The following is a 27715-nucleotide window of genomic DNA, read 5'->3' as shown; positions in this document are numbered from 1 at the left end:
TACGAAACTGTATGTCGCCTCTTTGCGTAGTGACAACACCTAGACACGGGAGGACGCCAGAAGCCACAAGCAGCCAGCCAGACCCTTAGAGAGACGGGACGGATGAGGGCAGGAAACACACAGAAAGCCTGAAGCTCTCGTCACCAAAGAAGCAACCCAAGAAGCTGCAAAACCCACAGGGGTGCACGGAAAGGTCCCCAGGAGGGAGTTCCTCCGGGCTGGCCCACCTCTTCTGTGGGCTGCCTCTCTGGGTAAGCAAAGCCGGGACAGGGACAAGAGGGTGAAATGCCATCGACACTACCTGCAACCCTTAATGAGAAACAGACCTGGCTGCCGTGACCAGCAGAGCCAGGCAGACCACCCATGACACACTCTTACCAAACAACCTGAATCCACGCAGGTCTCCTAGGATAGGTGTCAGGGCACTTAGAGGAAGAACATAGCAAAACACACCACAGTGGCCCAACCAGCTACACCAAATGGTGCCAAACTCGAGAGGACAACCGGGCCAGCTGCACACCACACCCATGTCCAGGAAGGGCTGCAGGCCACCAGACATGGCGTTAGAGCAGGCAACTGCAATGCAGGGAGTGATGGTTTCCTGATTCCAACCAACAAACCAGAAAACCATACAGGAGGCTAGGTATTTGGCGATGTTCAGAGACTGTTGGTAAGTTCTTTTACATACAATAATGGGAACTGTTTGTTAAGAGTCCTTAATTTCTTAAATGCACACACAGTTACGGGGGAAACATGTTCTCTGGATCTGCAGAGCTGGAGTCGGCTGTGAGAGGCTGAGTCAGAGGCTACTGCTTCATAACTATTCCTCTTACTTCTGCGCGTGTTTGAAATGAGAGGAACGTGTTTAGGAGGAGCACAAATCAGGCACGGAAGGACCTGAGGCTCCAACCCCACATCTGAGGGAACAGGCGGGAAGGTCAGTGGCCCAGGAGCACACAGCTCCTCCAGCAACAGCTCTTGGGCTGCACCCCTCGTCAACTGTGCCCTAAAATAGCTGAGCAGACCCCCAACCAGAGCCCCACACACAATGGCCACTCATGGCTGACCCTTCCAAAGCACACACAGAGAGGGTGCTCACATGTGTACACCCACACAACACAGAGGGGTGCATACATGTACACACAAACATACCAAACATGAACATGCCAACACACGAGGAACAGATACACACAAACACACGAACAAACAGGGGAAACACACATATACAGACGCACACCACCAACACAGATAGGGGTATATGCATGTACACAGGAACACAACAAGATGGGGTACACGCATGTAGAGGTAAATGCACCAACACACAGAGCAGAAGCATATGTGTACATGGGAACACAATACACAGGGGCACAAGAACATACATGCAAACACACCAACACACAGGGAGTAAGTAAATATGAGCATGCCACACAGAGAGAATAAATACACACAAGCATACAAAAGAGGGGGCTCACATATGCCAGAAAACACAACAAAAGGGGCATGCACACACACATGCCAAAGCAAAGGCACATGCACACATGAGGACAGAGCACACAAGGCATGCACACACATATGTGAGGACACATGACACACAGGGTGTGCACACACACACACACATGAGGACACATGATACAGAGCACGCATACACGCAAGGACATGTGACACACAGAGTGCACACACACGAGGACACAGAGAGCACATACATATGCACCAACTCAGCTGTTGGACAGGTGCATGTGAGCACACCAGAATAAGGGAACATGCACGCATGCACAAACATGTCAAACACGTGAGCTCACAAGTACACATGAACATGCCAACACATAGGTTACACACATACACCAGCCCACCCAAGGAGTGCCATCCTGTGCACACAATCACCAACACGTACAGGGCGCAGGCCCACACACTCAAACATTCCAGCACACAGGGTTGCACGCATGAAACAAGTAAACACACCAACATACAACAGGGTGCATGAACATGCACAGGATCCTATCAAGGTGGACATGCACAGGTGATAACACGCCAGCATGCTGGGCACACCCATGCACATGAACATGTCACCAGAGGGGCCTAAACATGAAAAACCAACACACAGAGAGCATGCATGCACACCCAAACATGCCAACACACCCACACATGAAAATGCCCACACACGAGCATACCACATACACATGAACAGGACAACACACTTAGTAGACACACAAATGCCCAGGAACACTGACCACCTGAAGGACACGTCTAGGTCCATGCCAACACAATGGGCACATGCACATACATCAGCAACACCTACACGCAGGCGCACCAACACACACAAGACCAGTGTCAGGACTCACCATGCTTCTCACTGTCCTCCAGCTCCATCGCTGGCACCTACACAGGAAAGGAGGAAAGAAAAAGAGGATTCAGGTACGTGGAACTCTCAGAAGTAACACTCTTGTGGAGCTCAAAAAAAGGAGTAATAAAGAAGGTAGGAAACAAACCAAAACATAGGAAAATTCTATGTACATCTAAAAGCTGGGGCACTACTCTAAGGCTTGTGAATAATTACTAAAAACGCCCCCCTTTGGTGAACTAACCATTTCAATTTCTGACATTTCAGACATCTGAGGGGCAGCCTCCACCACAAACTGGTCATCCTCTTCGTTGTCTGAATTCTGTGAATCTATAATCACATTTGAGACGGTTTTACCACTCCCTGTCCTAAAGAAGAAGAAACAAGGCCATATCAGAGTGTCCCGTCAGTCCAGGTTTCCACCAACCCTGTGCATCCACAACTCTCCCAGCTTATCGACAGGAAGCTCCACCACGACCCCAGCTGCAGGGCCTGGAGAGGACTCGAGGCCGGGCCGCGTGAGCCCACCATCTCCACACTGCCCAGAGCGCCTGGCCACAGCCAGCCTCCCTCTGCCCCACAACCACCCTTGGCCTCTGTGTGCCCTACCCAGGCCTTCATCCTCTGCCCGCCACCTCAAAGGCACAAATCTCAGGACAGGGTGGCATGGGCAGCCCCACAGGCCACAGCTGCCCCAGGACTCCCCTGTGCACAAAGCAGCTCCTCAAGGCCCCTCGTGGCACCCAGGCCCTGCTTGGGCCACGTCCCCGCCATGGCCTGTATTCCCCACCGGCACCCACTTACCCACCTCCTCTCAACCCAAGTCCTACCACTGTTATGGGCCAGTCAGCACCCATAGCCTGCCTGCCACCTTGACCTCCAGGTGACCACCTGCTCTCTCACCAGTGTCCCCAACGGGTCCACCATCAGCGTCCCTCAGCAGAGGCCTGGATGGCACATACCTGGGCCTGACCACAAGCCCCATACCCACACGCTCTGTGGTATGTCAGTCCCCCTGACCTCAACCCTCCCTAGGTGACCTGCCACCATCATGCTTTAACAGTGTCCTCGACTCGCCCACTTTAGCTGGTGTGCACGTGGATTCATGCACACACACCATTCCTCTGTTGCTCTTCACTGGAAACTCCTGGAAAACAGGTCTACACGTGCTGCCTCCAAGTCCCGCCCGTGTCCCTGCAGGCACCCCACGGAGCATGCCTGCGGTCTCCGCTGCACTTGCACCTTCTGGACACGCATAGCCCTTGGCAGCTAAGCCTTGGACCCTTTGACCCGACTTTGACCTGTTTTCCCGCATAAAGTCTTCCATCCAGAGAGCAGAGGCGCTGTCCCCTGGATCTTCAAAACTGACCGTCTGTGTACACACACATCCCTTGCTCTGTGGCCTGAGGCCAGGGCCGGTCTCACTTCTCTTCCCGGGCAGCACGTTCCTAGCCCAAGCCCATCCATCCCACAGCCCCATCAGTGGAGTGATGGGCAGCCTGTGCAACTGGGCCACCCTGCCAGCCAGACCTTACCTATCCGCCATCAGGGTCTCGGCGCTCTCTTGCCGTTTGACCCGGGGAGGCGCAGGTCTTGCACTGCCGGGCCGAGGTATTCTTCTAAACCCAAACAACAGAGTCAAAAGGAGACAAGATAATGAACACGTCACACCAGACAAGAGAAAACCCAGACTAAGGTCAAGGCTAATTCCCATGCCCTCATCAACACGCTCGTCAGGACTGCTCTGCAGAGGGTGAGAGCGCTGGCGTCACCCGACTCGCCAGCACTCGTCAGTGCGGAGCGCGGGAAGGACTTCCCCACCCGGGAGGAGCTCCGCGGGCAGTTCTGCGGCTCGGCAACAGGGAAGCTGCAGGAGGTGCAGGCGTCCTCTGTGTGCAAGGCTCCTCCTGACTCGGCTCGGGCACGGAAGAGCCGCAAAGAGCACCACGGCTCCACCCTGGTGGCCGAAGGCACACACCTGGCGCTGGAGGACAGCTCGCCAGGGGCTTCGGGATTCTCAGACACCTCGGATTTATCTTGAGTAGGTCCAGCTTCTCCTTCTAAACAGGTACAATCCCAGCAGCAATTCAGAGAAAGAAACACAATTTCATTCAAAATTAATTCAAATATAAAAATTGGTTAATTCAAACATAAATATTTGAAAAGGCAGCAAACAATTACAAGTACAAATGAGTTATTTTCTCATCCATCATTTTGGTGAAGATAAAAAAGATGTACAAGATCTAAATTGAGTGAAGACTTGGGGAAATGGGTACACTGAAACTCCGGAAATGCAAACTGGCTCAGCTACTCAAGAAATAAAATTCAAAAGGTCGGTAGATCTACTCAGCAAATTAACCTGAAATACAAACCAGGAAAAGCAACGGACAGGTGTAAATGTGCGTCTGTGCAGATGTACACTGCTCATCACAGAAAATGGGATCACTCAGTGACTAAGTAAATGAAGCTACCATCACGTGCTAGGCCCTCTGTGCACAGCGACGTCTTCACGTTAACGTAAGATTAATAACAGCGCAACAATATATCTAGTGATCATAAATACACTCCCGGGCCCAGAAAGGTATCAAGTCACAAGCACTGGAATCACCAGTGCTTTTTATTTTCACCTTCATATTCTTCATTTCTAGAATCTTCTACATTTGGTTATATACTATAGATAGTATTTTTATAATCTGAATAAGTTTTCTTCACAGTGGTTAAAAAGATTTAATCAGCAAGTTACAAGCCAAAACTACTAAGGCAAATTTATTCTACTATTTTCGGTAAAAGAAATTTACACTGTAAAAAGTAGTAAAAACATCAGAATTTGAAAATTGGGAATGTACTTTATGGTCTGGGGGAAAAAATCCTGAAATGTAATCTTTCCAGGAATAAAACATATAAGCACATGTGTGACCACACACGTGAATTAAAACTTAAAACACACCAATTAGACCTGAAGTGGATGCTACGGTTTGGATATGGAAGGTCCCCAACAGGCCCAGGAAGTGCTGAAGAGGTGCTCCCTGCTGAGCACCACGTGAGGTGATGGGCACTTTGAGGACCTCCAGTCACTGGGACAGGTCCTCCAAGGGGACCCTGGTCTCCTCTTTGATTCTCAGTCACAAGGTGAACAGCTTTGTCCCCCACAAGCTTCTGCCATGATATGCTGCCTTGCCACAGGCTCAAAGCAACAAGGCAAATTGATCATGGACTGAAATCTCTGACACCATGATCCAAAATAAACCTTTTTTCTCTGTAAGATATCATCTCAAGTATTTGTTACAGTAACAGAAAGGTGATGAACACAATTGATAATAGTTAAGATACATTTCCTCAAAATAAACTATTTTCACTAGTGCAGTTTGTAAAACAATTTGAGAGTGCATGTTTTTACCTACATATGTACACAAATATGCCACCAAGTATACATAAAGCCATTCTCACCTGCATCACTGATGGAGTCACCTAAAAAAGAAAAAAGCACAAGAAAAAATTAACTTTTGTGTGAGTCAACCTCTGTAGCAAGTGACCTGAAGAGAATCATGAATGACTCTGGCATCTACTGGGAAAGGGCATTTCCCCACAGCCTCTGTCTAGTGCCCTGCTGCCATCTTGCGCTGTTGTCAACTGCAAGTCAAAAAATGCGACCCACGAAAACCAGAAGCAAGGACGTGAAGAGGTGTATCAGAGAGAAATGAGACAGAACCACACACAACACCAGGACGCCAGGGAAGTCACTCCGGAGCGCCAGGGGACGGCAGCAGCTCTGTGCAGGGTGACCGGCTCCAGGCCTCCCAGGCAGTTGCCGAGATTCTGACAGAACCAAATGAGCTCAGCCACCCAAGGAGGGAGCAGCAGCCTCCCGCCAGCTCCCCAGGACAGCTCCCCAGGACAGCTCCCCGCCCACACGGTCCCTTTCCCAAGGTCCCTCCTCAAGTGCTGCACCTGGGAGGACACGTGGCCCACAGTCACAAGCAAGCGAATAGCAGTGCCGCAGGGCAGGGCAGGGCAGGGGTGAATGCTAAGCTGAGACGATGACTTTTCCATCATGCTTTTGAAATACGTGAGCTCGTTTACAGAAGGGCCAACACCAGGGCGTTTCCGAGTCGGCCAAGGACTTCAGGTAGGGAGAGCGACCAGCAATCGTCCACACCCAAAGTCCGGCCCGGGTCAGCCCCACCCAGGCACACAGAAATCAGACCCGCTCGCAGAGTGAACGTCTCCTGGACACGTCAGGTCTGTCCCCCACCCCCCAGGGCTTCCCCAGCACACCACAGCCCCAGAGCCTAGAGGGCAGCTCAGGGGCAGGGCAGGAGCTCAGCGAGCAGCCAGTCGGAGGCCTCTGGGACCCCATGTGTATTGGGCCGAGGCTCCAGAGGTTGCACACCAAAATGACACAGCCGAGGAGATGACAGTTAGCAGGCCAGAGTGCGGGACTCCAGGCAGAGGAACAGTGTGACAGCAAGCAGAGGTGCATGCCCAGAAGGGTGGTGTGCACAACAGGGCTCAGCTCAACTGGGGCAGGGCTGCGGAAGACAGGCAGGGCAGCTCAACACACTTGGCTGGACCGGAGACCAGCACAGAGTCCTCACACCAGTGGGGACCAGTTCCAGTCTGGAACCCCCAAGTCTCCTCTTTAAAACTAAGTCTGTGGGTGCGTTGAAGACAGGGCCTGGACTCCCCGGAGCTCAGCAAGGTTCCTGTGAGGGGTAATTCTACATGAGGACAAGGTAAGGGAGCAGACTAAACTGTGCACCTTTCACAGATCAGTCCCTAACCCAATGGACACATCCCACCCCAGGCCCCTGGGACCCTGAGGCACCCTCCATGCAGAGGACTCCCTCCTTCCCAACTGGCCACACTGCCACACTGGCCCACTCTCTGGGTTTGTGCTGCCCTCAAGCCAAGCCCTGGTCCCAAGCAAGCGCACAAATCTGAGCTCCGCCATCACACAGGTGTAGCAGCTCCCAGTTCCCTCATCCACACCGCCCTCTCCAACTGCAGGCCTGCTCTCCCTGCTCCTGGGGCACCCCCAACCTGTCCCCCTTGCCACAGCCCGCGCCATTCTCTCCTCCTCTCTGGACTACTCTCAGCCTCCCAAATGAACAAGGCACTTCTCAAATCCCAGCAGGACTGTGCACTGCCCCTAGAGACCTCAGCGGCCTCCCTGGCACTCCTGGGGCTGGCAGGACCTGGCAGGTCACTCAGCCCCTACCGTGTGGAGCAGACTGGTCTCCTGAACACCTCCCACCATGCACTTCCTCCTGCCCACAGCTCACCCAGCAACCCACACTGCCCGGGTCACCCAGTCCCTGACCCCGGCTTCCTCTAGCATCACTGGTCCCTGGCTCCTCCATTTCAGCTCTGCAGCCTCATTCAGTTCTGTGCGGACAGGGGGACAGCCTAACTGGTGGCTGAGGCACTCTGCCTCTGACCCTCCACAGGTACTCCCTGTCTGAAAGAGCCCTTGCCTGGCCATGCCCATCACAGCTGCCGCCTGCAGGAGCTGAGCTGTGGACATGGCACTGGACAGGCTCATCAGGAGCCCCAGGCCACAGGAAGCCAGGCTGGTGTGTACTTTACCACGATTCTTTTTAACTGCGAAAAAGCAGGCTGAGAGTGGAGCTACAACCTGAGACGGGCGCTGGAAGAACATGACGGACAGGAAATCCAGCAGCAACCAGAGGGCTGCTCAAGAGTCCTCCCTGGACATGAACCAGCCTGCGGTGCTCTCCAAGCAGGGGCCCTGAACCGTGGGGGCCATCTGTGGCAGCCCCAGAGTCCTGAATGCTGTCACCTGCCCTCACACAGGGGGTATTCTGAGCTCAGGCCCAGCTGCACCCCGGGAACACGTGCCATGCCGGGGAGTGGCTTGCTCTGGGGCAATTTCCTCCCACCAGCAAGGCGCAGGTGGGGCCGTTCTTACCTTTCTGCTTTACTGCTGGGTCTGGCTCAATGTTCTCACGCCACAGACTAGTGGAGTTATCATCTGAAATACTAGTTGAGTTAGTATCGGTTTCTTTGGTTCCTGACATAAAACAGTTTAAAACTGGTCACTCAGACTGTACCCTGCAGGGCTGGTGGGCAGTGCATCCTGAGCCCTCTGGGTGAGGGCTAACCAGGGCTCACTTACTTGCCCTCCTTTCCCCACACTCAGGCTAACCAAGGCCTGACAGGGCCGCTTTTGAAAACACGCATCGAGCACATCCTCCTGCACCATGGCTCTGGGGTGGGCGCAGACTCCGAGCAGGCCCCTCCCAGTCCGCTGACCAGCAGGGAAGCGCAGGTCTCCCTGCGCAAAGCAGCCTGGCCTCCACTGCCTTTCAGAACCGCTGGGGCCGCCCAGGCTCTGCTGGCTCCCACCCGCCAGCCGGGAGCCGACTGTTCCAGGAAGCAGGAGGAAGAGAAAGGCACGTCTGACACAGTGCGCTGTCCTAGGTGTACGGAAAATCACCAAACAGGTGTCAACTGATTGCTGAATTCTGAAGTTGTGAAAATAGTAAAAAAAAAAATCGAATACCTGAGAAATAAAATATGTCCCTATTAAAAACAAAAAGGGCAGGGGAGGTGCTGGAGGCACAGGTTTTGAATCATGGCAGATATTGAAATCAAAAAATAAATAAAACCTGGCAGCTATAGATCATCAATTTCAGAATCCCCAGAGTTGAAAAACCAGCCACAGCAAGGAACACACCACTCCCTAAAAGAAGATGAAGCTGAAAAACACCCCAACACCTGATCCTGCTACCTTAGAACTATCCAAAGAGAAAGCTCGCCTTGGAATCTGCCTGTCACTAACTGTTGAATAACTGCTTTATTTATGATAGAACTTCATTAAATAGATAGCACAGCTTTGTAAGGAAATTTCTGTCTATAAAATTGATGCCAACTTGAATAGTCTAACAGCTAATTATTTATGAAATTTCCTAAAGGGTAGCAAAAGAAAGAACATGAAATATTAAAATCGAAAAATAAATAAAATTTGGCAATTATAGACCATCAATTTTAGAATACAGCACTCTAATAAATTTAACTTGTCATATTTTATTTAAAAGTGTCAAAGATGTTCTATTTATTTACTTATTTATTTGCAGTACTGAGGATTCAACCCAGGGGTGCTCTACCCCTGATTCACACCATTAACGCTTTATTTTTTAATATTGAGATAGGCCCTCAGTAAGTTGCTAAGGTTGGCCTTAAACATGTGATCCTTCAGCCTCAGCTTCTCGAATTGCTGTGATTACAGGTGTGCACCACTGGGTTCAGCAAAGACTTCCCACATTCTATAAAACCCAGCATACAACAGGTAGATGCAAATGCACTACCTTCTGTCTGAAGTTCAAGGAGATCAATGATACTTGGAACAATTTTATCTTTTCCAAGTTCTAGTGAATTCTTAAATAAGTTTTACTAAACCCTAAGTTCCCACAAACACCAAGGATATACAAACAGGCTACATACTCACTAAAAGCACTAAAACCAATTTTTACTCACAAAGGGCAGATCAACCCATTTATTGAATAATACCCTTGAAAAACTAAAATAATGCGCTTACTAAGAAATTAAAGTTCCTGTGCATGGTGAGACAGTCCCACCTCAGCACAACCTGCTGTGTGCAACTATCTGGTAAGCAAGGACCCCACAGGGAAAGACATCATCTCATCCCCAGACGTTCGAAGTTCAGACCCTGGGACGCCACTCAACACAGCCCTGGAGCAGGTCCCCAGCCCATCCCGAGCTGCAGTCCGTCCCACCTTGTGGGGCTGGCACCCACAAGCAGGTAAGGGCAGCAGAACCGCCTGGTGGCGCGTGTTCCGCCTTGATTATTTTGACTGAAGCCAGGTGTTGGATGGACTGCCCAAAGAGCCACTGCAGGCTGTATGACATTCTGGAGTGGCCTATGCAGACTGCAGCCGTGCTGTCCTCACATAACCAGGGGTTTTTAAACATGAAAAACATTTTGGAACAAAAATAGCTATTATTGGAAATTTTTAATTCTGTCCAGCGAGACAAAAATTTTGTGACTTTGTAGAATGTGTCTCGTATTTTTGAGCTGCATGCTGAAGTATTTAGATATAAATTATGAGGATGTCGCAATATGCCTTGAAATCGTTCATAAGAACATAAAGTTAACGTCAAGCTAACGTCGGCACCTTCGGCCCAGAGAGAGTGCTGAGTGGGAGCTGCACTACCCGTCCTGCCTTCCTGCGTTTTTCATGATGAAGAAGCATAAGCAACAAAACAAAAAGGAAATGAGAGAAACTAAGCAAAGAACTGGAAACTGTCAAATAACTGCAAAGGAAAGGAACAGCCTCCAGCTCAAAACACAACATGGAGAGCAAGAAGAAACATTCACACTTTAGAAAGAAATGGATGAACGCCTTTCTGAACTCTTCGCCCAAAATGCAAAAAGCTAATAAGACCCACACGCCTTCTTATGACAATCAGACAGAAGGGTCAGCTGGCCCTGGCAGGCCCCAGCGGTGGGCACAAAGCTCTTGGGGTCTGATCTGCATCGGGACCTACAGCTGCCTGCACCTTTTTTTTGGTCCTGGGGATTGAACCCAGAGGTTGCCCAGGATGGCCTTGAACTTACAATCCTTCTAACTCAGCCTCCCAGGTCGCTGTGATTACAGGTGTGGCCAGCACAACCACGCTCTTTGAAAACACGGGTGTTCCTCTGAAGTACTTAGGAGTGAGCGGTAATGGTGAAGAAAGGTTCACTCCCCAGACCCAGAGCAGTGAACCTGGAAACCATGCTCAGTGCCAGAAACAACTGCTGGCAGCTTCTGAACTGCAGTTCTCAAGGACACGCAGAACGCAGGGTGAATGTGAAGGCACCGCCGAAGGGAGGGGCTGGGGAGAAAGCAGGCCCGGGGTCTCTCCCCTGCCCCACAGCAAGCGGCCGCAGGGAGCACAGGGGAGCAGGGCCCTGCTCGCCCGCTGGACCACCGGGCTTCGTTCTCACCCACCGAACACCCCACTGGGAAACGAGGTCTAAGGTGGCACCTCTCCATGGCCCTGCTTACACTACTTTCACACTTACAGATAAGACTCCTAAAGTGCTCAACACGGGACGGAGGACAACCCATGAGCTCTGACTCAGTCTGACTTGGGGCTTCAGTTCAGGGGCAGTGATCTGTCACACAATATACCTGTCATTCACTGCTGGACAGACATCACCCGCTCACCCTCAAGGCAGGCATTTTTAAACACATTTGCAATGATCAAACTGTGGTGCAGAGAGCCCGTCCACGCATGTGCTCCAGGCCAGGAGGTGGGTGAGCGGGACAGGTGTGAACTCAGGGGTCCCCGGCTACACTGACAGAGGTCCTCCAGAGACCCACAAACGGTAGCCTCCCTCCAAGCTTTCGCCACTGCTCACACCCTCTCCTGCAGCACAGGATCATAGGACACATGGCCGGTTCTCCCACAGGAGCCCCGAGATAAAAAAAGGTCCCTAAAAAATAAGATCCAGGGGCTGGGGAGATAGCTCAGTCGGTAGAGCACTTGCCTTGTAAGCACAAGGCCTTGGGTTTGATCCCCAGCACCAAAAAAAAAAAAAATAAGATCCAGTACAAGATGGGGCTGAACTGTAACACAGGTGCCACAGTGGAGGAGGAGCCAGCAACCCTTACCCAGCCTCCCTCACAGCAAGGCCTCTGCCGCACCACGCCCACCACTCCAAGGTGGCAGGTGCTCACAGCACCCCTCCAGGCAAGGGAAGTCCTCAGGGAGAACAAGGCCCAGAGAAGGGCCATCAGCATTCCAGCCAAGTTCCCATCAAGATTCAAATGGACACGAAAACCTTCGTCTCCTCCTAGAAGAAACTTACACTATGTTTTTTTCTTTGAATGCAACTCAAAACTTCTAGTATTTCTGAAGAATTTGGTCTCAAGTCACAGAAGACTGGCATGACTGATATTCCATCGAAGGCTGCCTGTCGGCCCACGGCGGCACCCTGTCAGTGTTGGGTATAAACTGGCGAGTGCACCAAGTCCCAAACACGCTTTTAAAAATCTTTATGAGTTACTCTAACAGCACAGTAGACTAAAGAGTAAAAAAATTCCAATAGCAAGATTAAGGATGCACTTTGACTTAAAAGAAAAAATTAGTTATACATAAAAATACATGTGAAGATTAACTTAAAGCTGAGTCACAATGTCACAATGGAGCAAAATTAAAGAAAACAAAACATCAAGTCATTTTTGATCTTCAGCACATTGTAAAACAATCTGACAAACAATGAAATGGTAAGAATAATAAAAAACAACTTATAACTACACCAAGATGTCAGTATTTTACATCAAAGTGTTGAGGAACTTAAACTAAAGAATATCTTTTCTTACCTATTTCTGAAGCTGTCGTTTCCTGATCTGGTTCATCATTTAATCCAGACGTTATGGGGTCTAAACTTTTACCTGAAATATTATCCTCCTTCCTTCCTGACATAAAATAGTTAACAACAGATTAAGATAGTACAAGGTTTCGGTGTCTGCTTGCTTTAGTTGGGATTTAATGGGGTCTAGGCCAAGGCCACCAACATACCGCCCTATCCTCTAGGTGGTCAACTCAGCCTCCACACCTCTCCCCCTAGACTGGAGAGAAGCCCCTCCCCTCCCCAACAGCCCTCCCCACAGCCAGGACACGCCTCTCCCACCCCCCCTGCCCTTTCTTTTGTCCCGCCCCCCACCCCTCCCAACCTGGAGTCCCTACAGAGGTCAGCACCCCTGCTCCACCCACTGGCAGCACCTTGGGGTGAGACACAAAGCTACCGCTATAAACACCATCACAGCCAGAACACTCAGGATGTCTCCCTCAACCTCCGCGACTCTCTCTGACCACAGGTCACACATGCGCAGTCTACACACACCCCACCTTCGTAGTCAGACCTGGGTTCTGGTCCTGCCGCCCACCCCAATAGCCGGTCTCCCCGAGCCTTCTGTTTTAGCAAGTGGCACTGCCTAGTGCCTAGAACCCCCCAAGGGGTCTTCTCTTTGACTCCTCTACTGAAACAGTGTTATCCAGCCCACAGCACAGCCATCCTCTTCCCCCGCCCCACACGCCCTGAACCTCGGCTGCCCTCTCCACAGACACTTGGTCCAAGCCACCACACTCCTCGTCCAGTCGCCACAAGCTCCTCGCTGTCCCAGGCCTCCACTCCTGGCCTCCAATCTTATAAGGAGGTCCTCCAAACTTGTCTGTCCTGCTCAAAGCCCTCCAGGTCTTCCATCCAGCAGTTGTAGACACCCTCCTATAGACTTGGCAGAGGCCATCCTGGGCCCCCTGCTGGGGCAGCCCCTCCTGACACCGCCCCGCTTCCACTGCAACTTCACAAGCCCACACCAGCTCAGGCCTCTGCTCAGGGTCCCCAGACAGCGGCAGGTCCTGCTCCTCAACCAGTCATGTCCAGATGTCCCCAGAGGCCCTCCCTGCCTTTGTCCCTGCTTCTCTCGGCTTCCTTTTTTTCCAAAAGACTCATTACAAACTAACATGAATTAGGCACCCTCATAGTCTCCTCAAGATGACAAAAGTCTGCAGAATAAAGGAAGGAAGGCTCAACTGGACAACTTTGGTCCCGGGCAGACTTAGGGTAGGACATTCTCAGCTGGCTAAGAACAGCCCTGGTGCTCTGCCCCAGGTCCAGCTGACCTGCTGCCCTCTCCACTCCAGCCAGGGCAACACTCCAAACTCGGGCCCAGGTGAACCTCTGTGAAGCTGCCCCTGCTCAGCGATGGCACTGAAGCAGAAGATCAGGCAGCGAACAATTTCAACTGGCAAACATTCGCTCACAGTCTCGCCACGGCTTAGTCTTACCAAGCTGTTTCCCAGCATGCTCCTTCTTAGCTTTATTGTAGGAAGAGTTAGGTTCTTTCTCAGGGGAAAGACTGTGTTCACTGGTTCTAGAGTCCCTTCTTCCTGACATGAAATTGCACAATGAAAATAGGTATTACACTTAATTTGCAATGCTAGATAGTTATCAAATGAATGAAATCAAAATATACTAACTCCAAGTTATGAGTTCCTTTATAGTGTACTCCTTATGAATGAGCAAACACTCTCATATCCTTATGTTGGTCTGGGTTCTTTAGGGCTAGTACGGCTTTAAGAGCTACAGTCATTGTGTAACCATGGTGCGCCACTTGGTAGGTGCAAGGCTCACCCCGAGCAGGGCACAGAGTCCCATGCCCTGAGCACCCCCATGTCAGGGCATTTGCCCAGATACCAACCACCCAAGCAAGGCCAAAAGTTTGGGCACAGTGCCAGCTCTGCTGGGGCAGACCTGTGCCAGGTCAGTGCCTGGCCAACCAGCAGCAAAGCAGGAGTCCCGAACTGCTGACAGCTAGAAAGGTTCACTGCCATCAAGTGGGCAGTCTCCAATAAAACCTCTCTTGAAGGTCACACAGAAAGAACTCCACAGCAGAAGGCGGCCAGTACACACAGACAAAACCCCCTGAGTGGCCGGAGAAGGAGCGGGCTCAGCTGTCTGCTCAGGAAACCCAGAAGAAATCAGTGAAGATACCCCAGATCAGACTGAGCAGCCAGGCTTGAGAGCTCTGATTCTGTTAGAAAACAACAAAACCGAGTATCACTGAACAAAAAACCGGAAACAAACAAGCAATCGAGCCACCCCCTAGAGAAACAGACCCTGCCAACTTGAAGCTGGAGGCAGCTGGCCTCTGAGAAGCTGCCTGCCCATGGGACAGGAGCGGCTCCTGAGTCGTGGCAATTTTAGAATTCTTCTGGACAAATACGCAAATAAAACGGCTCGAAACTTTTCTGAAGAGAACACTGACAGGAAACAGCGGTAAAATACAGACCAGTGAAAGTGTACAGGAAACAGATCCCAGACCTCCATAGGTGTAAGGAAGACGGGCAGAAGGCCCCATTAGCAGGTGACCCGGCACGGTGGGCAAATTATTCTGAAAAAGTCAGTCAGAGCCTCAGGGTCGTACACAGGCATTACACTGAGAGATGAATAAGAAGACTCAAGTTAAAATGTACCCTACAACACAAATCTTCAAGTCACCAATCTTTAGACAAATTACCAAAAGGTTAAGTACCTAAAAATTAAACTCTCAGGCAAATCCAAAACCAAACCAAACATAATTGGTAGAAATGAAGTGCAAAAATACAAAAAGCACGCTTACTTAAAAAATGGCAGATGTCCTTAACACACGGGAGTACACACAGATTAACAAGAACCCTCAGAACTCCAGACAGACCATGAAGAATCAGGAAAGAGCAGACAAATCAGAGACCCCAATCAAAACTCCAGACACGCATGAAAAAATGCAATCTCACTAGGAATCAAACTTCCCAGTTTTTGTCAATCGAGATCAGAAAGCCTTTAAAACACTAGAGGCAGGTGGGCGGAGGGCACCCACCCTGGAGCCCCATGCCAGTGCCCTCTGCTCTGCGGCCTGTGCCAGGGCAGTACAGAGGGGAGAGGACGTCCCGAGAGCATCGCTGACCGTTGGGAAGGGAAGGCACTCATGTGCCTTCACTTCTGGAAATCTCAACTACTGCACTGCTGCCACACTGACTTCCAGGACTTAGGAAGAGTGCCATCTCAGAAACTACTGCTCGTTCAAAGCAGCTTCACACTCTGATGGGAGGGGAGCCTCCCGCACGAGCGACTCTGGCCAGCCCTGCTCTGCTGCTCAGGTCCTGCTGCTGGTGTGTCACAGTCAAGTTCCAGTCTCAGCCAGCCTCCGGGCCAGACCTGTGAGCTTAGCTTTCTGCATGATTCCAGGGGTGATTTCTGCTATTCTGAACACACACACATCGTCTGCCTTATGCTCTTCATGCCCGAAGTGGAAACAAGAGCCACTGTGACCTGCATGACTGACAGACACTTCCAGAAAATGAGAATTCAATCACGCCTTCCAGGTTCCAACAACAGATCTGCAGCAAAAGTGGCGGCTCTGCCTGGGTGGTGTGAGTTCACACGTTGTGCACTCGTGCATCCTTCCCAGTTCCCAAACACGGCAGACCTGTGTTGCAGCCAAGAGGGTCTGCTGCCAGGGGCTGGGCTGTGGCTCAGGGGTAGCGCTCACCTGGCATGTGTGAGGCACTGGGTTCTACCCTCAGCACCACAGGAAAATAAGTAAATAAAGGTATTATGTCCTCTACAGCTAAAAAATAAAATACTAAAAAAAAAAAAAGTCTGCTGCCAGATGCATGATCAGGGCAGAAGAGCCAAGACCCACGTCTGCAGCCAGCGTCAGCTTTGCAGTACCTTCCACTGAATTTTTGGATCGTCGTTTTGATGTTTTCGATGTCAAGGACCTGGACGCTGCCGTGGAAACCTCAGCCTTAAAGAGGAGAAAATGAAAAAAAATTAATTGATGCATCACACAGCAATAGCATCCATTATTTTTCAAGCTCTACTTGAGGGAAACCAAGTATGACACAGCAGCAGCATCCACAGGCTTTAGGGGACGAGAGACACAGCACGCAGCATGCAACACAGCTGAGCGCTCAAGACCAGGGAGCGGGAACCAGGAGGTGTCCCAGCCTCTTCCAGCATAAATGTGGGTCTTTCCGCACAGCCCTAGGCGGCTCAGCAACCTGCTGAGGGCCCCGGAGAAACACTGCCTGGCACACGTGCTTCTGAGGACTGGCCCCGTGCTGCAGCCAGGCCCTGCTGCTTAATACCGGTCATAGGCATCAGAGGGCTGCACGGTCCAGTGCCCTAGAGGACACCTACACAAACTGAGAGGGCCTGGTGTCGCCAGGCAGCACACCCTTATGGGACCACCACTGTACGTGCACTCCACCACTGAGACGCTGCTGTGTGACACACGACTACACTCAACTACTCAGATGCATTTGTGCATAACTCGGAAAATAAAACTTTCACCCCGTGTTTCAGGAGAATACAAGCTGGGGAGGCAGCACAGTCTGCCCTCCCGAGGCACAATTCCACTCCCACCACCTGTCCCGGGAGCAGCCAGGTGGCCTCCCAGCCCTGGTGCAGCTGGCTCCACCTCCCTACTGTCAACCGTGCAGATGGAGATGAAAGTCAGCTTAAGCCCTCGATGGCCTTCTACTGACCTCCACAGCATGGCCTACACAGGAACGGCAGGCCACGACCACATCTCAGCCACAGGCAGCACCCTAGGCCAAGGGGTGCCAAGCAGAGCTGAGAGAGCGCCTCAGCTGGCCCTCCCTTCCCAGCAGCCCGTGACTTAATCCCCTCCCAGACTCATGCTGAGTGCCCCTGTCACCACCTACCCCCTCAACACCACACATCACACTCACCAGAAATGCCCAGAGAGCCACCCCACCACATGTGCCTGGAGGTGAGCCGCTCCCACCATCACTGAGATGGTGCTGTTGCGCGTAAGCCCCAACCCGCTCTCCTCCCAGCCCCGTGGACCAGGAGAGGACACATGGCCACTGCGCGACTCAACTACCCGTTTACAGCTCTTAAAACTGCTTTTAAACTTTACCTCTGTTTCCGCCTTGGAGTCTTTAAAGGAGCCATCTGACAACTTTTTAGAAATCTCCCCTGAGCTTGCTGACTATATAAAAAAAAAAAAAAAAAAAAAAAATTATTTTTCTTCAAACTGAAATTATTCAAATCTATAACATCTAAAAACAAATCAAGCTCTGGTTCATGATACTGATGAGCAAACAAGACAACCCTTTGCACAGACCTGAGCAGCCCCTCTGGTCGCTGCTGCTGGAACCTCAGTCCTCCTACCAAGCAGCATGGGGTACTGGGACACCAAACACTCCTGCTTTCCAAAGAACTCCACAGATGCCAACCCCTCCACCATAACAAACCCCAGGAAATGCAGAGGTGGAATGGGGTGAATTTAACTCCAGTGCCCACAGAAAATTTGCCCCATCTTCTGATATTTGAGCATCTTCTGATACGGAATAACTAGAACGGAAAGATTCTTCATAAGCAAAGGCTGCAGACAAAGTCAGGAAGGCACCCTGGTAAGCCGCATGACTCCTGTGAACACCATTCTATCCTCTGGACACAAGGAGGGTAGACCACCGTCAACAGGACGTCAAAGGACACCCATCCAGTATTCCAACCATGAAACATGCTCTTTGGACAGACGTACCAGATGGTACTGGTGGTAATCACCAGACAGTAGGTGGGCCCAGCAGGTGCCACACTCACATGCTTACCATGTCACGAGACATCTGGGGCCTGGCACCTGGGCTCCAGCCACCACACCATACTGCCATACCACTCCTGACTTCTCAGGGTGCCTCCATGTCTCTATTCCCCTTTCTCCACAAAAGCCCAGGGGCGAGCCAGGTGCACACCTATAATCCTAGCATCTCAGAGGCAGCTGAGGCAGGAGGGTGGCAAGTTTGAGATCAGTCTCAGCAACTTAGTGACACTCCATCTCCAAAGAAAAATAAAGATGGGCTTAGGGTGTGGCTCAGTGGCAGGGGCTTGCCTAGCACGTGCAAGACCCTTGCTGACCCCTAGTACTGCCAAAAAAAGAAAAACAGCATGCAAGCCTGTTCATCCTCTCTCCCAGACAGTCAGGTTTTGGCCAGAGGGGGCAGTGATATGGCTGAGCAAAGCAAGCGCTTGCATTTCCTGCCCCTGCTAAGGACTGGCACCTCAGAGCAAATTTTACAATCCCTGGAACCAGGTTCTTTGGGAGGTACCTCACAGCAGCTTGTACCTGCTTGGAGCTTGTGACCAGGAGACCTTGCTGCTGCTGCCCAAACTCACACAGTTCAACAAAGACACCCCAGATTCACAAGAGGTGGGCAAACAGAATCACCTGAAAGACCTAAGCAAATCTGATTTCACCTGGCCATGGTGTCCAACCCTTTGCAACAAAACCATCTTTCCCACTTGGTTCTCACAACCCAAATGTCAGCCCTGCAAAGATTCCTCTTTAGAACAGTCTTTCTCTCTATTTAAATGACTAGTTGCAACACTGGCAATTTCAGTGAACTTGAAGTGGAATGCTCAATCTGAAGACCCTGATTGCTGAGGAAGGCTGTCCACTCGGGCTGTCTCATACACGGAAGAACACACCAGAATATGACAACACCTGCAAACATCAGGCCAGTGAAAATACCTTTTCCCGGACTGCTAAAAAGTGGTAAAGATGGAAGCTGCCCCAGTGGTTTCTACAGCTCACTCTCCAGGGCTCCCAGGTTTTCATGACAACACCCGGGGTGTGTTAGTTACTCCAGGATGTGCATGGACGGAAAACAATGCTTTGAAGAGTACAGCCCCACAGGCCCCAGTAGAACACCAACTTCAACTACTAACAGAACCACGTCTTTTTGGACAGGGGCCCCTCACCCACTGAAGCAGGCAGATCTCAAGGGCTTATGCCGACTGGCACAGAAAAGCCAGTTGACAGACTCCAGCAAGGTTGGTCCCGTGGAGCCCACATGCAGGGAAAGTGACACCCCAGCGGCCGAGCTACTGAACAAGATGGCCATCGTGGGGGCAGGAGCTAGACGCCAGCACAGACCGTGCCCCTCACTGCCTGGCTGCATCACCTGGGCAGAGTTGCAACCAAGTCAGACCTCCGCCTCCCCTGCCAGCAGCCACAGACCAGACAACTGCCCTGTCTTCCCAGGACATTTTGCAGGACAATGTCCCACCAGAAGGGCGTCTGAAAAGACAACCCTGACATGTGGGACAAGTCCAGAAGTGACTTGCACATTTAGAAGAAATGAAGCCTGAAACCAAGGGCTTTCTGGTCTGTCCTAAAATCACCTGAAAATTCCATTGAACAAGAACCACAGTGGACTGAGGAGGTCTTGTCGTACTGGTACACCATGCCCAAGAGACTCAGTGTCTCCAGTCCCTCACACTCAGCAGAGCCTGAGCTCTGAGGGCCACATGGCCCCTGACCCCACCTGTAAACACCACTTCCATTGATGCCAGGGACAAGTGCTGCCACACACGAGCATGCACCATGCCACAGAGGGCAGAGCGACACAGCACATCCCGCAAGGTGACAAGGGCACCTGGGGCAAATGAGCTCAGCCTCAGAAACCTCCGAGGAGAGCAAGCGCGTGGTGGCACTCTCCTGGCTCCCTCCTCCAGGCCATCTTCTGCTCCTCCTAGAGTGGCACTCCGTACAGAGGTCCATGAACCACTCGTAACTGACCTGCCCTCCTGTGTTCTATGGTCTGAAAAGTCCACCAGCCCTTGCCAGACTGTCCCCTTGTTCCTTCACCAAACAGCTCTTGTAGACCGCCTGTGGGCCAGACACCAGGGCCGGCCAGCAGCTCCCGGGCGACCGCAGCGGTCACAAACCCAGCTCCACTCCTCGGACGTGAAGGAGGGATGGGCTGGAGCTTGCGGAGCTGCCTGACAGACGTCGAGCACTAGCTGCCGGTGATGCCCAGCAAACAAGACAGACAGACGAGGGCCTGACGGGAAACGTGGTCACATCACGGCGGGGAACCGAGTCAGCCACCATTTTAACTGGCACGGGAGAGCGGCTTCCTCAGCACGCGGTAAGAAACTCGGGACAGCCACTCAGACTCGCTGCCCAGCGCCTCACCTTCCGCTCCAGCTTGTCCGGCTCTCTGCTCTTCTCCCGGTCGGGGTCCCTGGAGTGCTCCCCATTTCGCGCTCTCCGCCGCTCCCTGTCCCTGCCCTTGTCGCGGTCTTTGGGCCGCTCCTTCTCTCGCCCCGCCTCGCCCCTCCTCTCCCGCTCCCGCTCCGCCTCGCGGTCCTTGTTGCCGCGGTCGCGGTCCCTCTCCCGCTCCGGCCGGGCCCTGTTCCTGCTCCTCTCCTTCTCGCCCTCCCGGCACTTGTCCCTCTCGGCCTCCTTGTGCCGGTCTCGGTCATTCTCCTTCATCTTTTCCTTGTCCCGCTCCTTGTCTCTCGATCTGCTGTCCTCTTTCACGTCTTCCTTCGGCTTTTGATCTCGGCTTGTACTTCTCTCTCTTACTTCCGAATTTCTTCTATCCTAAAAATATATGTAGAGATAAATTATAAATGCTTTTCCCTAAATGACAACAAGATCATTTCGTTCTCAAGGATGTGCAACGGGCAATTCACCTCTCTATCTTTGTGAGCTCTGGAATCTTCTTCCTTCGCGTTCTTATTGTCCGACTCATGAGACCTCGCGGTCCGGGAGGACCTTCCTCTCGCGTCCACCTTCTCTCCAGCTAGAACCCTCTTCACTGCGTCCTCACTGGAGAGCTTTTTTCCACAGGTCAGAAGTGAAAGAGAAGGCAAAAACGTGATTGGCACATGCAACGACATAAATGTCAGCAAAGACAGTTCATTAGACAGAGTCTGAGTAAAATTTGAATAAAATATTAAAAGAAAATGTTATTATCACAGACAAAGCCCTCTGTCTCTTGATAACCAAGACTAACAACTCATCATTAAATCCTGGTCCAGTCCTACCCACACTGCCCAGGGTAGACGTGTGTGTGGTTCAGGAACAGTAAAGGTGACCTTCACAATTCACAAACCCCTTCTACCTCCCCCCTGGGATCAGGGTCCCAGCGGAAAGGGCCATCAGATGTGACCCAACCACTTCATGCCCTGAGAACCAGCACACACTGAGGCAAGGTCGCTAAGAGTGGAGAAAGCCCAGTGCAGGCCTGGAGTGGGGCAGGCATGGGAGGCGAGAAAGGAAGCAGAAGGGGAGAGAGCATTGGCAGGTCTCCGGGCACAGGCTAGGTTGTGAGCTAACTGTGCCCCAAGGCAATCTGAAGCCAGCGAAAGAGAGAGCAGGAAAATGAGGGTCATACCAATTTATAAATAAAGGAGCAACATGGCCAGGTGCCAGGAGCACACCTGTAATCCCAGCAACTTGGGAGCCTGAGGCAGGGGGATCACAAGTTCAAAGCCAAACTGGGCAACTTAGTAAGATCTGTCTCAAAATGAAATATAAAGAGGGCTGGGAATGTAGCTCAATGGCTAAACCCCCCAGGGTTCAATCCAAGTACCACCAACGAAAAAGAGCAACATAGAGGATACTGGGTGGAGGCAGAATCTCAGCCTGAGCTGGACCTGGAACAGGACAAGGGTGTTGTGAGGCCTCCTGGACCTGGCCTGCCGCCACTACGCACCCACCCTGCATTGCTCCCAGGTGAGCTACTCCACAGGCTCCATCTGGCAACATCTCAGGCTAGCCCCCAGCCAGCCAGCAGGTACCTAAAGGGCTGCATTACTACCCTCTGGACGAGGGGCCCCCGCAACTCCTCCACAGGAGCTACGTGGCTTGCACAAAGAAGGAAAGTCCTGGAGTGACTCCCCATCAGGAAAGAGCCATGCTAGACCTAACCAGAGAGGTGAGCCCAGACACCCAAGTTCCCAGCCCACGGCGAGGAATGCAGGAAGCAAAGTGCAACCGGGCCTCTGAAGGCGGAAGAGCTATTCAAACAACAACGGGGGGCAGAAGGAGGGGAGCAGACACCAGAGGCTGGGACAAGACGAGAGCAGGGGTCCCCATAAGCCCCAAGGAAGAAGAGGAGCAGCTCCTACAGCATCCCCTGCCCTGGGTGGGTACAACCCTGTCCTCAGAGGAGGCCCAGAAGCAGGAACCAGCCTCCAGCGCTAGAGAGGCCCACTAGAAGGGAGGCCTGCCAGCCTGTGCTGTGCCCCGCTTACAACCACAGGAGCTCCTCCTGCACCTCCCGGGCGCCAGAGCACCTGGACCTGCTTCAGAGTGAAGGCGTCGACGGGCACCACTGGCAGCCCTCAAACACCTCCCGCCACTGTGTGCCACTCAGCACCTAGGGTCAGCATGCCAGGGCCACAGCCCATGACCTGAGCAGCGTTACCTTGTTGATGCAGCACTTGGCGATTATCTGAAGCAGCTCGTTTGTTCTCTCAGGTTCGTGCCCAGCCACGATCCGGGCGGGTTTTGCCAACAAGGGCTCTCCAGAAACCATCGTGACCACATCTATGGCCTTCTGGAGGAAGCCGATTTTGGCATCTTTATCCTGAAATGTTTCCATTTAAAACAGAAATATTAAAACACTTCAAAGAGCTCGCACCGTCCTCAGTGTGTTCCACAGGCATGGGTACTTCCTCTTCTGAAGAAAGCGACTTCTAGAAATACGACACATTTAGAAACACTGACCTCTTATGACACGACAAAAACAATTAGTGAAAGCTTTTAAGTTAGTTGATAGACTAACCGGAATCTCTGAACTACTAATTCTGCTTTTCAGCTGGTAAATTTAGCACAACATGTAGTTGCCACAAGAATATGAAATGAGAAGGGGTCCGTGCCACCTCGCAGGGAAACAGCCTCCTCTGCCCACCACACAGCGGCATGTTCCCGATGCAGGGGCAAATAGCCTAAGACAGGGCTCATGGGGGGAAGGCCAGGGAGAGGGGGCGCCCCACCTACCTTGACATTGTCTGACTTCATCTCCATGTCGGTGTAGAGGCCCTTCATGAAACCCGTCGTCCTGATCACCTTCAAAACACAGAGGGGCCATCACACACACCTCCTGAGATGTCCGCTGAACCCCCACCTGCACCCAGGATTCTTGCTGTCCGCTCCCTCGACAAATGTTTGATGGCACAAGCGCAGGGTGCTGAGGCCTCACAGAAAAGCCTGGCTGTGGGCACAGAGTGCCAACACCAAGGCACTGCCAAGGCAGCCCTCAGGAAGGAAGGGGCCTCAGGTGCCAGGGACAGCTTCCCAGGGGAGGCCAGACCTACACTGGCCCCAGAAGCTAACAGAAGAGCTAGGGAAGAGGGCATTTAGGAAGAAAGCGATAATCCAGAGAAAGTGACTCCACAAAGTCCAGGGCCAAGTGGGTCCAATTCAAGGGATCCAGAGAAGGATGGGACAACAGGAGTCTAAGGCCTCCAGAGTCCCGCAGGGCCTGACCCAGAGCCCTTCCCAACCACAGGGTCACGAACTGTGCCTAAGAGACAAGTGGCTCCAGCACAGGGAAACACCTGGCCACACTGAGCTTCACTGGAGTCCCTTAAGCACAGTGGTGAAAACGGAGTCCAGAAAGACAAGGAAGAGCTCAGCCTGGGTATCCAAACCAGGAACTCCAGAAGGGTCTTTCTCCTAACCTCTTAGGACAGTGGGGACTATGCACCTGTCTCACCTCCATTCTCTCCCTATCTGCCTCTCCCCTCAGGTAGCCTGTCCCCAGATTATCCTGAAAGAGCTGCAGCTTTCTCTGTCCCTCCCTGCCGCCCCACCCAGCATCCTGGGTATCCTAAGGTCAGAGTTATTCAAAATGTGGGGGGTTACTGAAAACTCAATATAATGAATTTTCTAAAAAATGACACAGAACAGAAAATATCAGGTGTATGCTCCGGAGGCCTGCAGGTGTGTCCTAGACATTGAGCTTTGAGCTTTATCAATGTGAGTTAGGTTTTAAAAACCAGTGGCTGGGCTGGGACTGTGGCTCAGTGATAGCACACTTGCCTAGCACGTGTGAGGCACTGGGTTCAATACTCAGCACCACATATAAATAAGTAAAATTGGGGCTGGGGAGATAGCTCAGTCGGTAGAGTGCTTGCCTTGTAAGCACAAGGCCCTGGGTTCAATCCCCAGCACCCAAAAAATAAATAAATAAATAAATAAATAAGTAAAATAAAGGCCCATTGACACTAAACATTAAAAAAAAAAAAAACAGTGGCCAAAGACAAGCCTGTAGACATCAGTCTATTACTTCGTTGGTTGGTTCTGCTTTGTTCTCAGAAGACAGCCAGAATGTGGGCTCTTAAAAGCATCCTGCAGAGGCTGGGGAGATAGCTCAGCTGGTAGAGTGCTTGCCTCGCACAAGGCCCTGAGTTCGATCCCCGGTACCGGAAAAAAAAAAAAAATCCTGCACTTAATATTCCTGACAACTGCTCACTTCTCCCAGGTTGAGGTTTTCCCAGAGTGCAGGCAGTTTAAGTTGCGAGCAATAATTGAAAGCGACGAGACAATGTCACAGAACGATGCTTAATTTAATGAAAGAAGCCCTTAGTTGGCTACAGCTAAATACTAAGACATTGACTTGAACAAGACATTCAGGGACAGTAGGATCTTCACAGGACACTCTCCACCCACCACCTGAAAATGCTATCCAGCACATCAACCATTGTAACATTTTATCAAGGAGGTGGCAGTGTATTTATCTTGAAGCCAGAAAAGAAATTGATTTCAGCATTGGAAAACATCTAGAAGAAAAGAAGGCCTGCTCCTGATGGAGCGTGCACCTCATTCCACACCTGCCTACCTGGCCACAAAGTTGATTTCTGCTTGAATGTTCCTCCTCGATCCCACAAAGACACCCACTGGCCAACCACGACACGGTCACGAAGCACTACCCACAAGCACCCACAGGATGAGCACACTCCCCCATGACTCCCTCCTGTGGCCCTGCATTTCGTGAGCACAGGAAATGAAGTATAGCTTTGGCAGCCGCAGCTCTAACAGGCCAGGCTCCAAGTGGGCCAGTTCTTCCTTGCTCCCTCAGGGTCAGAAGCTGGCACCTGGTACTTCACAGAGCGGTGGTGACACAGCACACTGCCTGGCTCCCGCGGGACTCTCCACACAGCTGGGTCCCTTTCCCACACACCATCCAGGGCAGGCTGCAAGGGCTGCAGAAGCCGAGACAGGGATGAGGGTGGATCTGAGGGTTTTCCAGCACGACCAGGTTCTGAACTGAGGCATGCATTCCAGGGGAATACATGTTACAAGCTGGTAGGACGGCCCAAATGAACAAAGCAAAGTCTGTGAACCAACTGGTGACCCACTTGTTGAAATGAATGAGAAATAAAGTTTGAGAGCACCCACTTGTGAAACTATGAGCCCTGGAAGCCCGCAACCTGACTCCTAAGTCCCAGAGAGCACCAGGCCCCTGGGCCCTCTGGTGCACCCTGAAATGGGTGCTGCCACCCACTGGGGCAACACTCCTGAGTTACCAAGCACCTGGACAGACTCTATTCAACAGTGAATGTTTGTTGTGCAATTTCTATGTACCCAGTGCAACTCACTGGAGATACACTAACAAATAAGTACTGTCTTGTCACTGAGGAATTCACCATCCTTAAGTGAGAAACTCACGGTGACAATAACCTCAGTTTAGTTAAAGGAGGCTGCGCAGCTTATCAACAAATACCAAACCGCACTTTTATCTTTCCTTTCAGGTTCCCCTACGACCAACATATTTATTCTCCTACATGTGTCTATTAAGCATCCAATCTGGTGACTGCACCAAGCAGGGAGAGAAACTTTGAGGGGAAGGGAACCTAAAGAATTACGCTCTCCCAGGACTTGCGGAGCACCTTCCCCTTGAGAACGCTGCAGGGTAGCCAGGAGGAATGACAGGATTAGCGAGGGGAGTCAGAGTCAGTTCTGCCAGGCCCAACCCAGAAGGGCTCAAAGAGACACGCGAGGGCCACCAGGGATCCCAGTCACCGGGGAGGCTGCGGCAGGAAGATCGCAAGTTCGAGGCCAGCCTCGGCGACTAGGCGAAGCCCTGTCTCAAAACTAAACGTCGACAGGGCTGGGACGTGGCTCGGGCCGGGGACGCGGCGCAGTGGTACAGCGCCCCGGGTCCAAACCCGGTGCCCCCGAGGCGGGAGCCCATGAGGGGCTGCGGGAGGCGGAGGGCGCCGGGCCCGGCCTGCCGCTCCCGGGTGGGGCTCTCCCAGCCCGGATCTCCCCGCGCCCGCCGGCCGGGCCCACGCCGACCCCGCCGCCCGGCGCGCACCTCCGTGACGATGTCGTGCAGGTAGCGGAACGGGGGCTTGCTCAGCAGCTTCTCCGTCAGCGGCGGCCTGCGGATCACCTTGCCCAGCGCCTCCTGCGTCCGCCGCACCACCGCCGCGTTCATGGCGGCGCCGCCGCGCGGCTGCCCGCCCGCACCCCTCCGCCCGCCGGGTCCCCGCGGCCGCGGCGATGAGCCGGGCTCCCATCCCACAGTGCACCGCAGCGCGCACGGCGCCTGCGCGGCCCGCCCCCGGTCGCCAGGGCTGCGCGGCCTTAGCAACGGACGCGCGAGGCGCCCGTCCGCCAGCCCGCCAGTCCGAAGCCCCGCCCCACCAGCCCCGCCCTACCTCAGCCCGCCGGAAGCCCCGCCCCACCAGCCCCGCCCCGACCTCAGCCCGCCGGAAGCCCCGCCCCACCAGCCCCGCCCCGACCTCTGCCCGCCGGAAGCCCCGCTCGCAGCGTTCGCCCCGCCCCGCCCCGCCCCTCCGCGGCGCGGCTGTGCTGTCCTCCTGGCGGTCCGCGCGCACAGCTCCCAGGACCTGTGCTGCCTGACTGGCAAAGTTGAAGGGGAACGGTAGCTGAGGTCAGGGGGCCGGGCTGCACGGAGTCACCCCAGAGACACGAGGAGGCAGTGCCCAGCCCCTCTGGTACTCGATGTGGCCCCTGGACAGGGGCTTGTCCTCTCTGGCACTTCGTTTCTGTCCCTGAGCGGACACTG

The 27715-nt window shown here is 52.6% G+C and overlaps 1 protein-coding gene across 9 annotated transcripts in view; it reads right to left on the bottom strand.

Moving 5' to 3' along the window:
- TRAF3IP1 (TRAF3 interacting protein 1) overlaps window positions 1–27233 on the bottom strand; it is a 63702-nt gene extending 36469 nt beyond the window's left edge. Inside the window, exons 1-15 of one of the 9 annotated variants that reach the window (XM_079133931.1) lie at window positions 26999–27227; window positions 23677–23745; window positions 23102–23263; window positions 21363–21506; window positions 20860–21270; window positions 17800–17871; window positions 16584–16659; window positions 14159–14260; window positions 12691–12786; window positions 8268–8330; window positions 5786–5806; window positions 4317–4398; window positions 3874–3957; window positions 2583–2706; window positions 2340–2376 (exon numbers count right to left, since the gene is read on the bottom strand). In XM_079133931.1, coding sequence (XP_078990057.1) covers window positions 2340–2376; window positions 2583–2706; window positions 3874–3957; window positions 4317–4398; window positions 5786–5806; window positions 8268–8330; window positions 12691–12786; window positions 14159–14260; window positions 16584–16659; window positions 17800–17871; window positions 20860–21270; window positions 21363–21506; window positions 23102–23263; window positions 23677–23745; window positions 26999–27121 — 1666 coding nt within the window. In that variant the 5' untranslated portion in view covers window positions 27122–27227. The other 8 variants (XM_079133932.1, XM_079133933.1, XM_079133934.1 and 5 more) reach the window with 8 other exon arrangements.
- Between the last annotated feature and the right edge of the window lie 482 nt (window positions 27234–27715).

The sequence above is a fragment of the Sciurus vulgaris genome (genome assembly GCF_902686455.1).
Source record: "Sciurus vulgaris genome assembly, chromosome: 3".
Lineage (NCBI taxonomy): Eukaryota > Metazoa > Chordata > Mammalia > Rodentia > Sciuridae > Sciurus > Sciurus vulgaris.
Note: the sequence above shows the minus strand (reverse complement) of the source record. Positions and strands in the feature narration are given on the sequence as shown.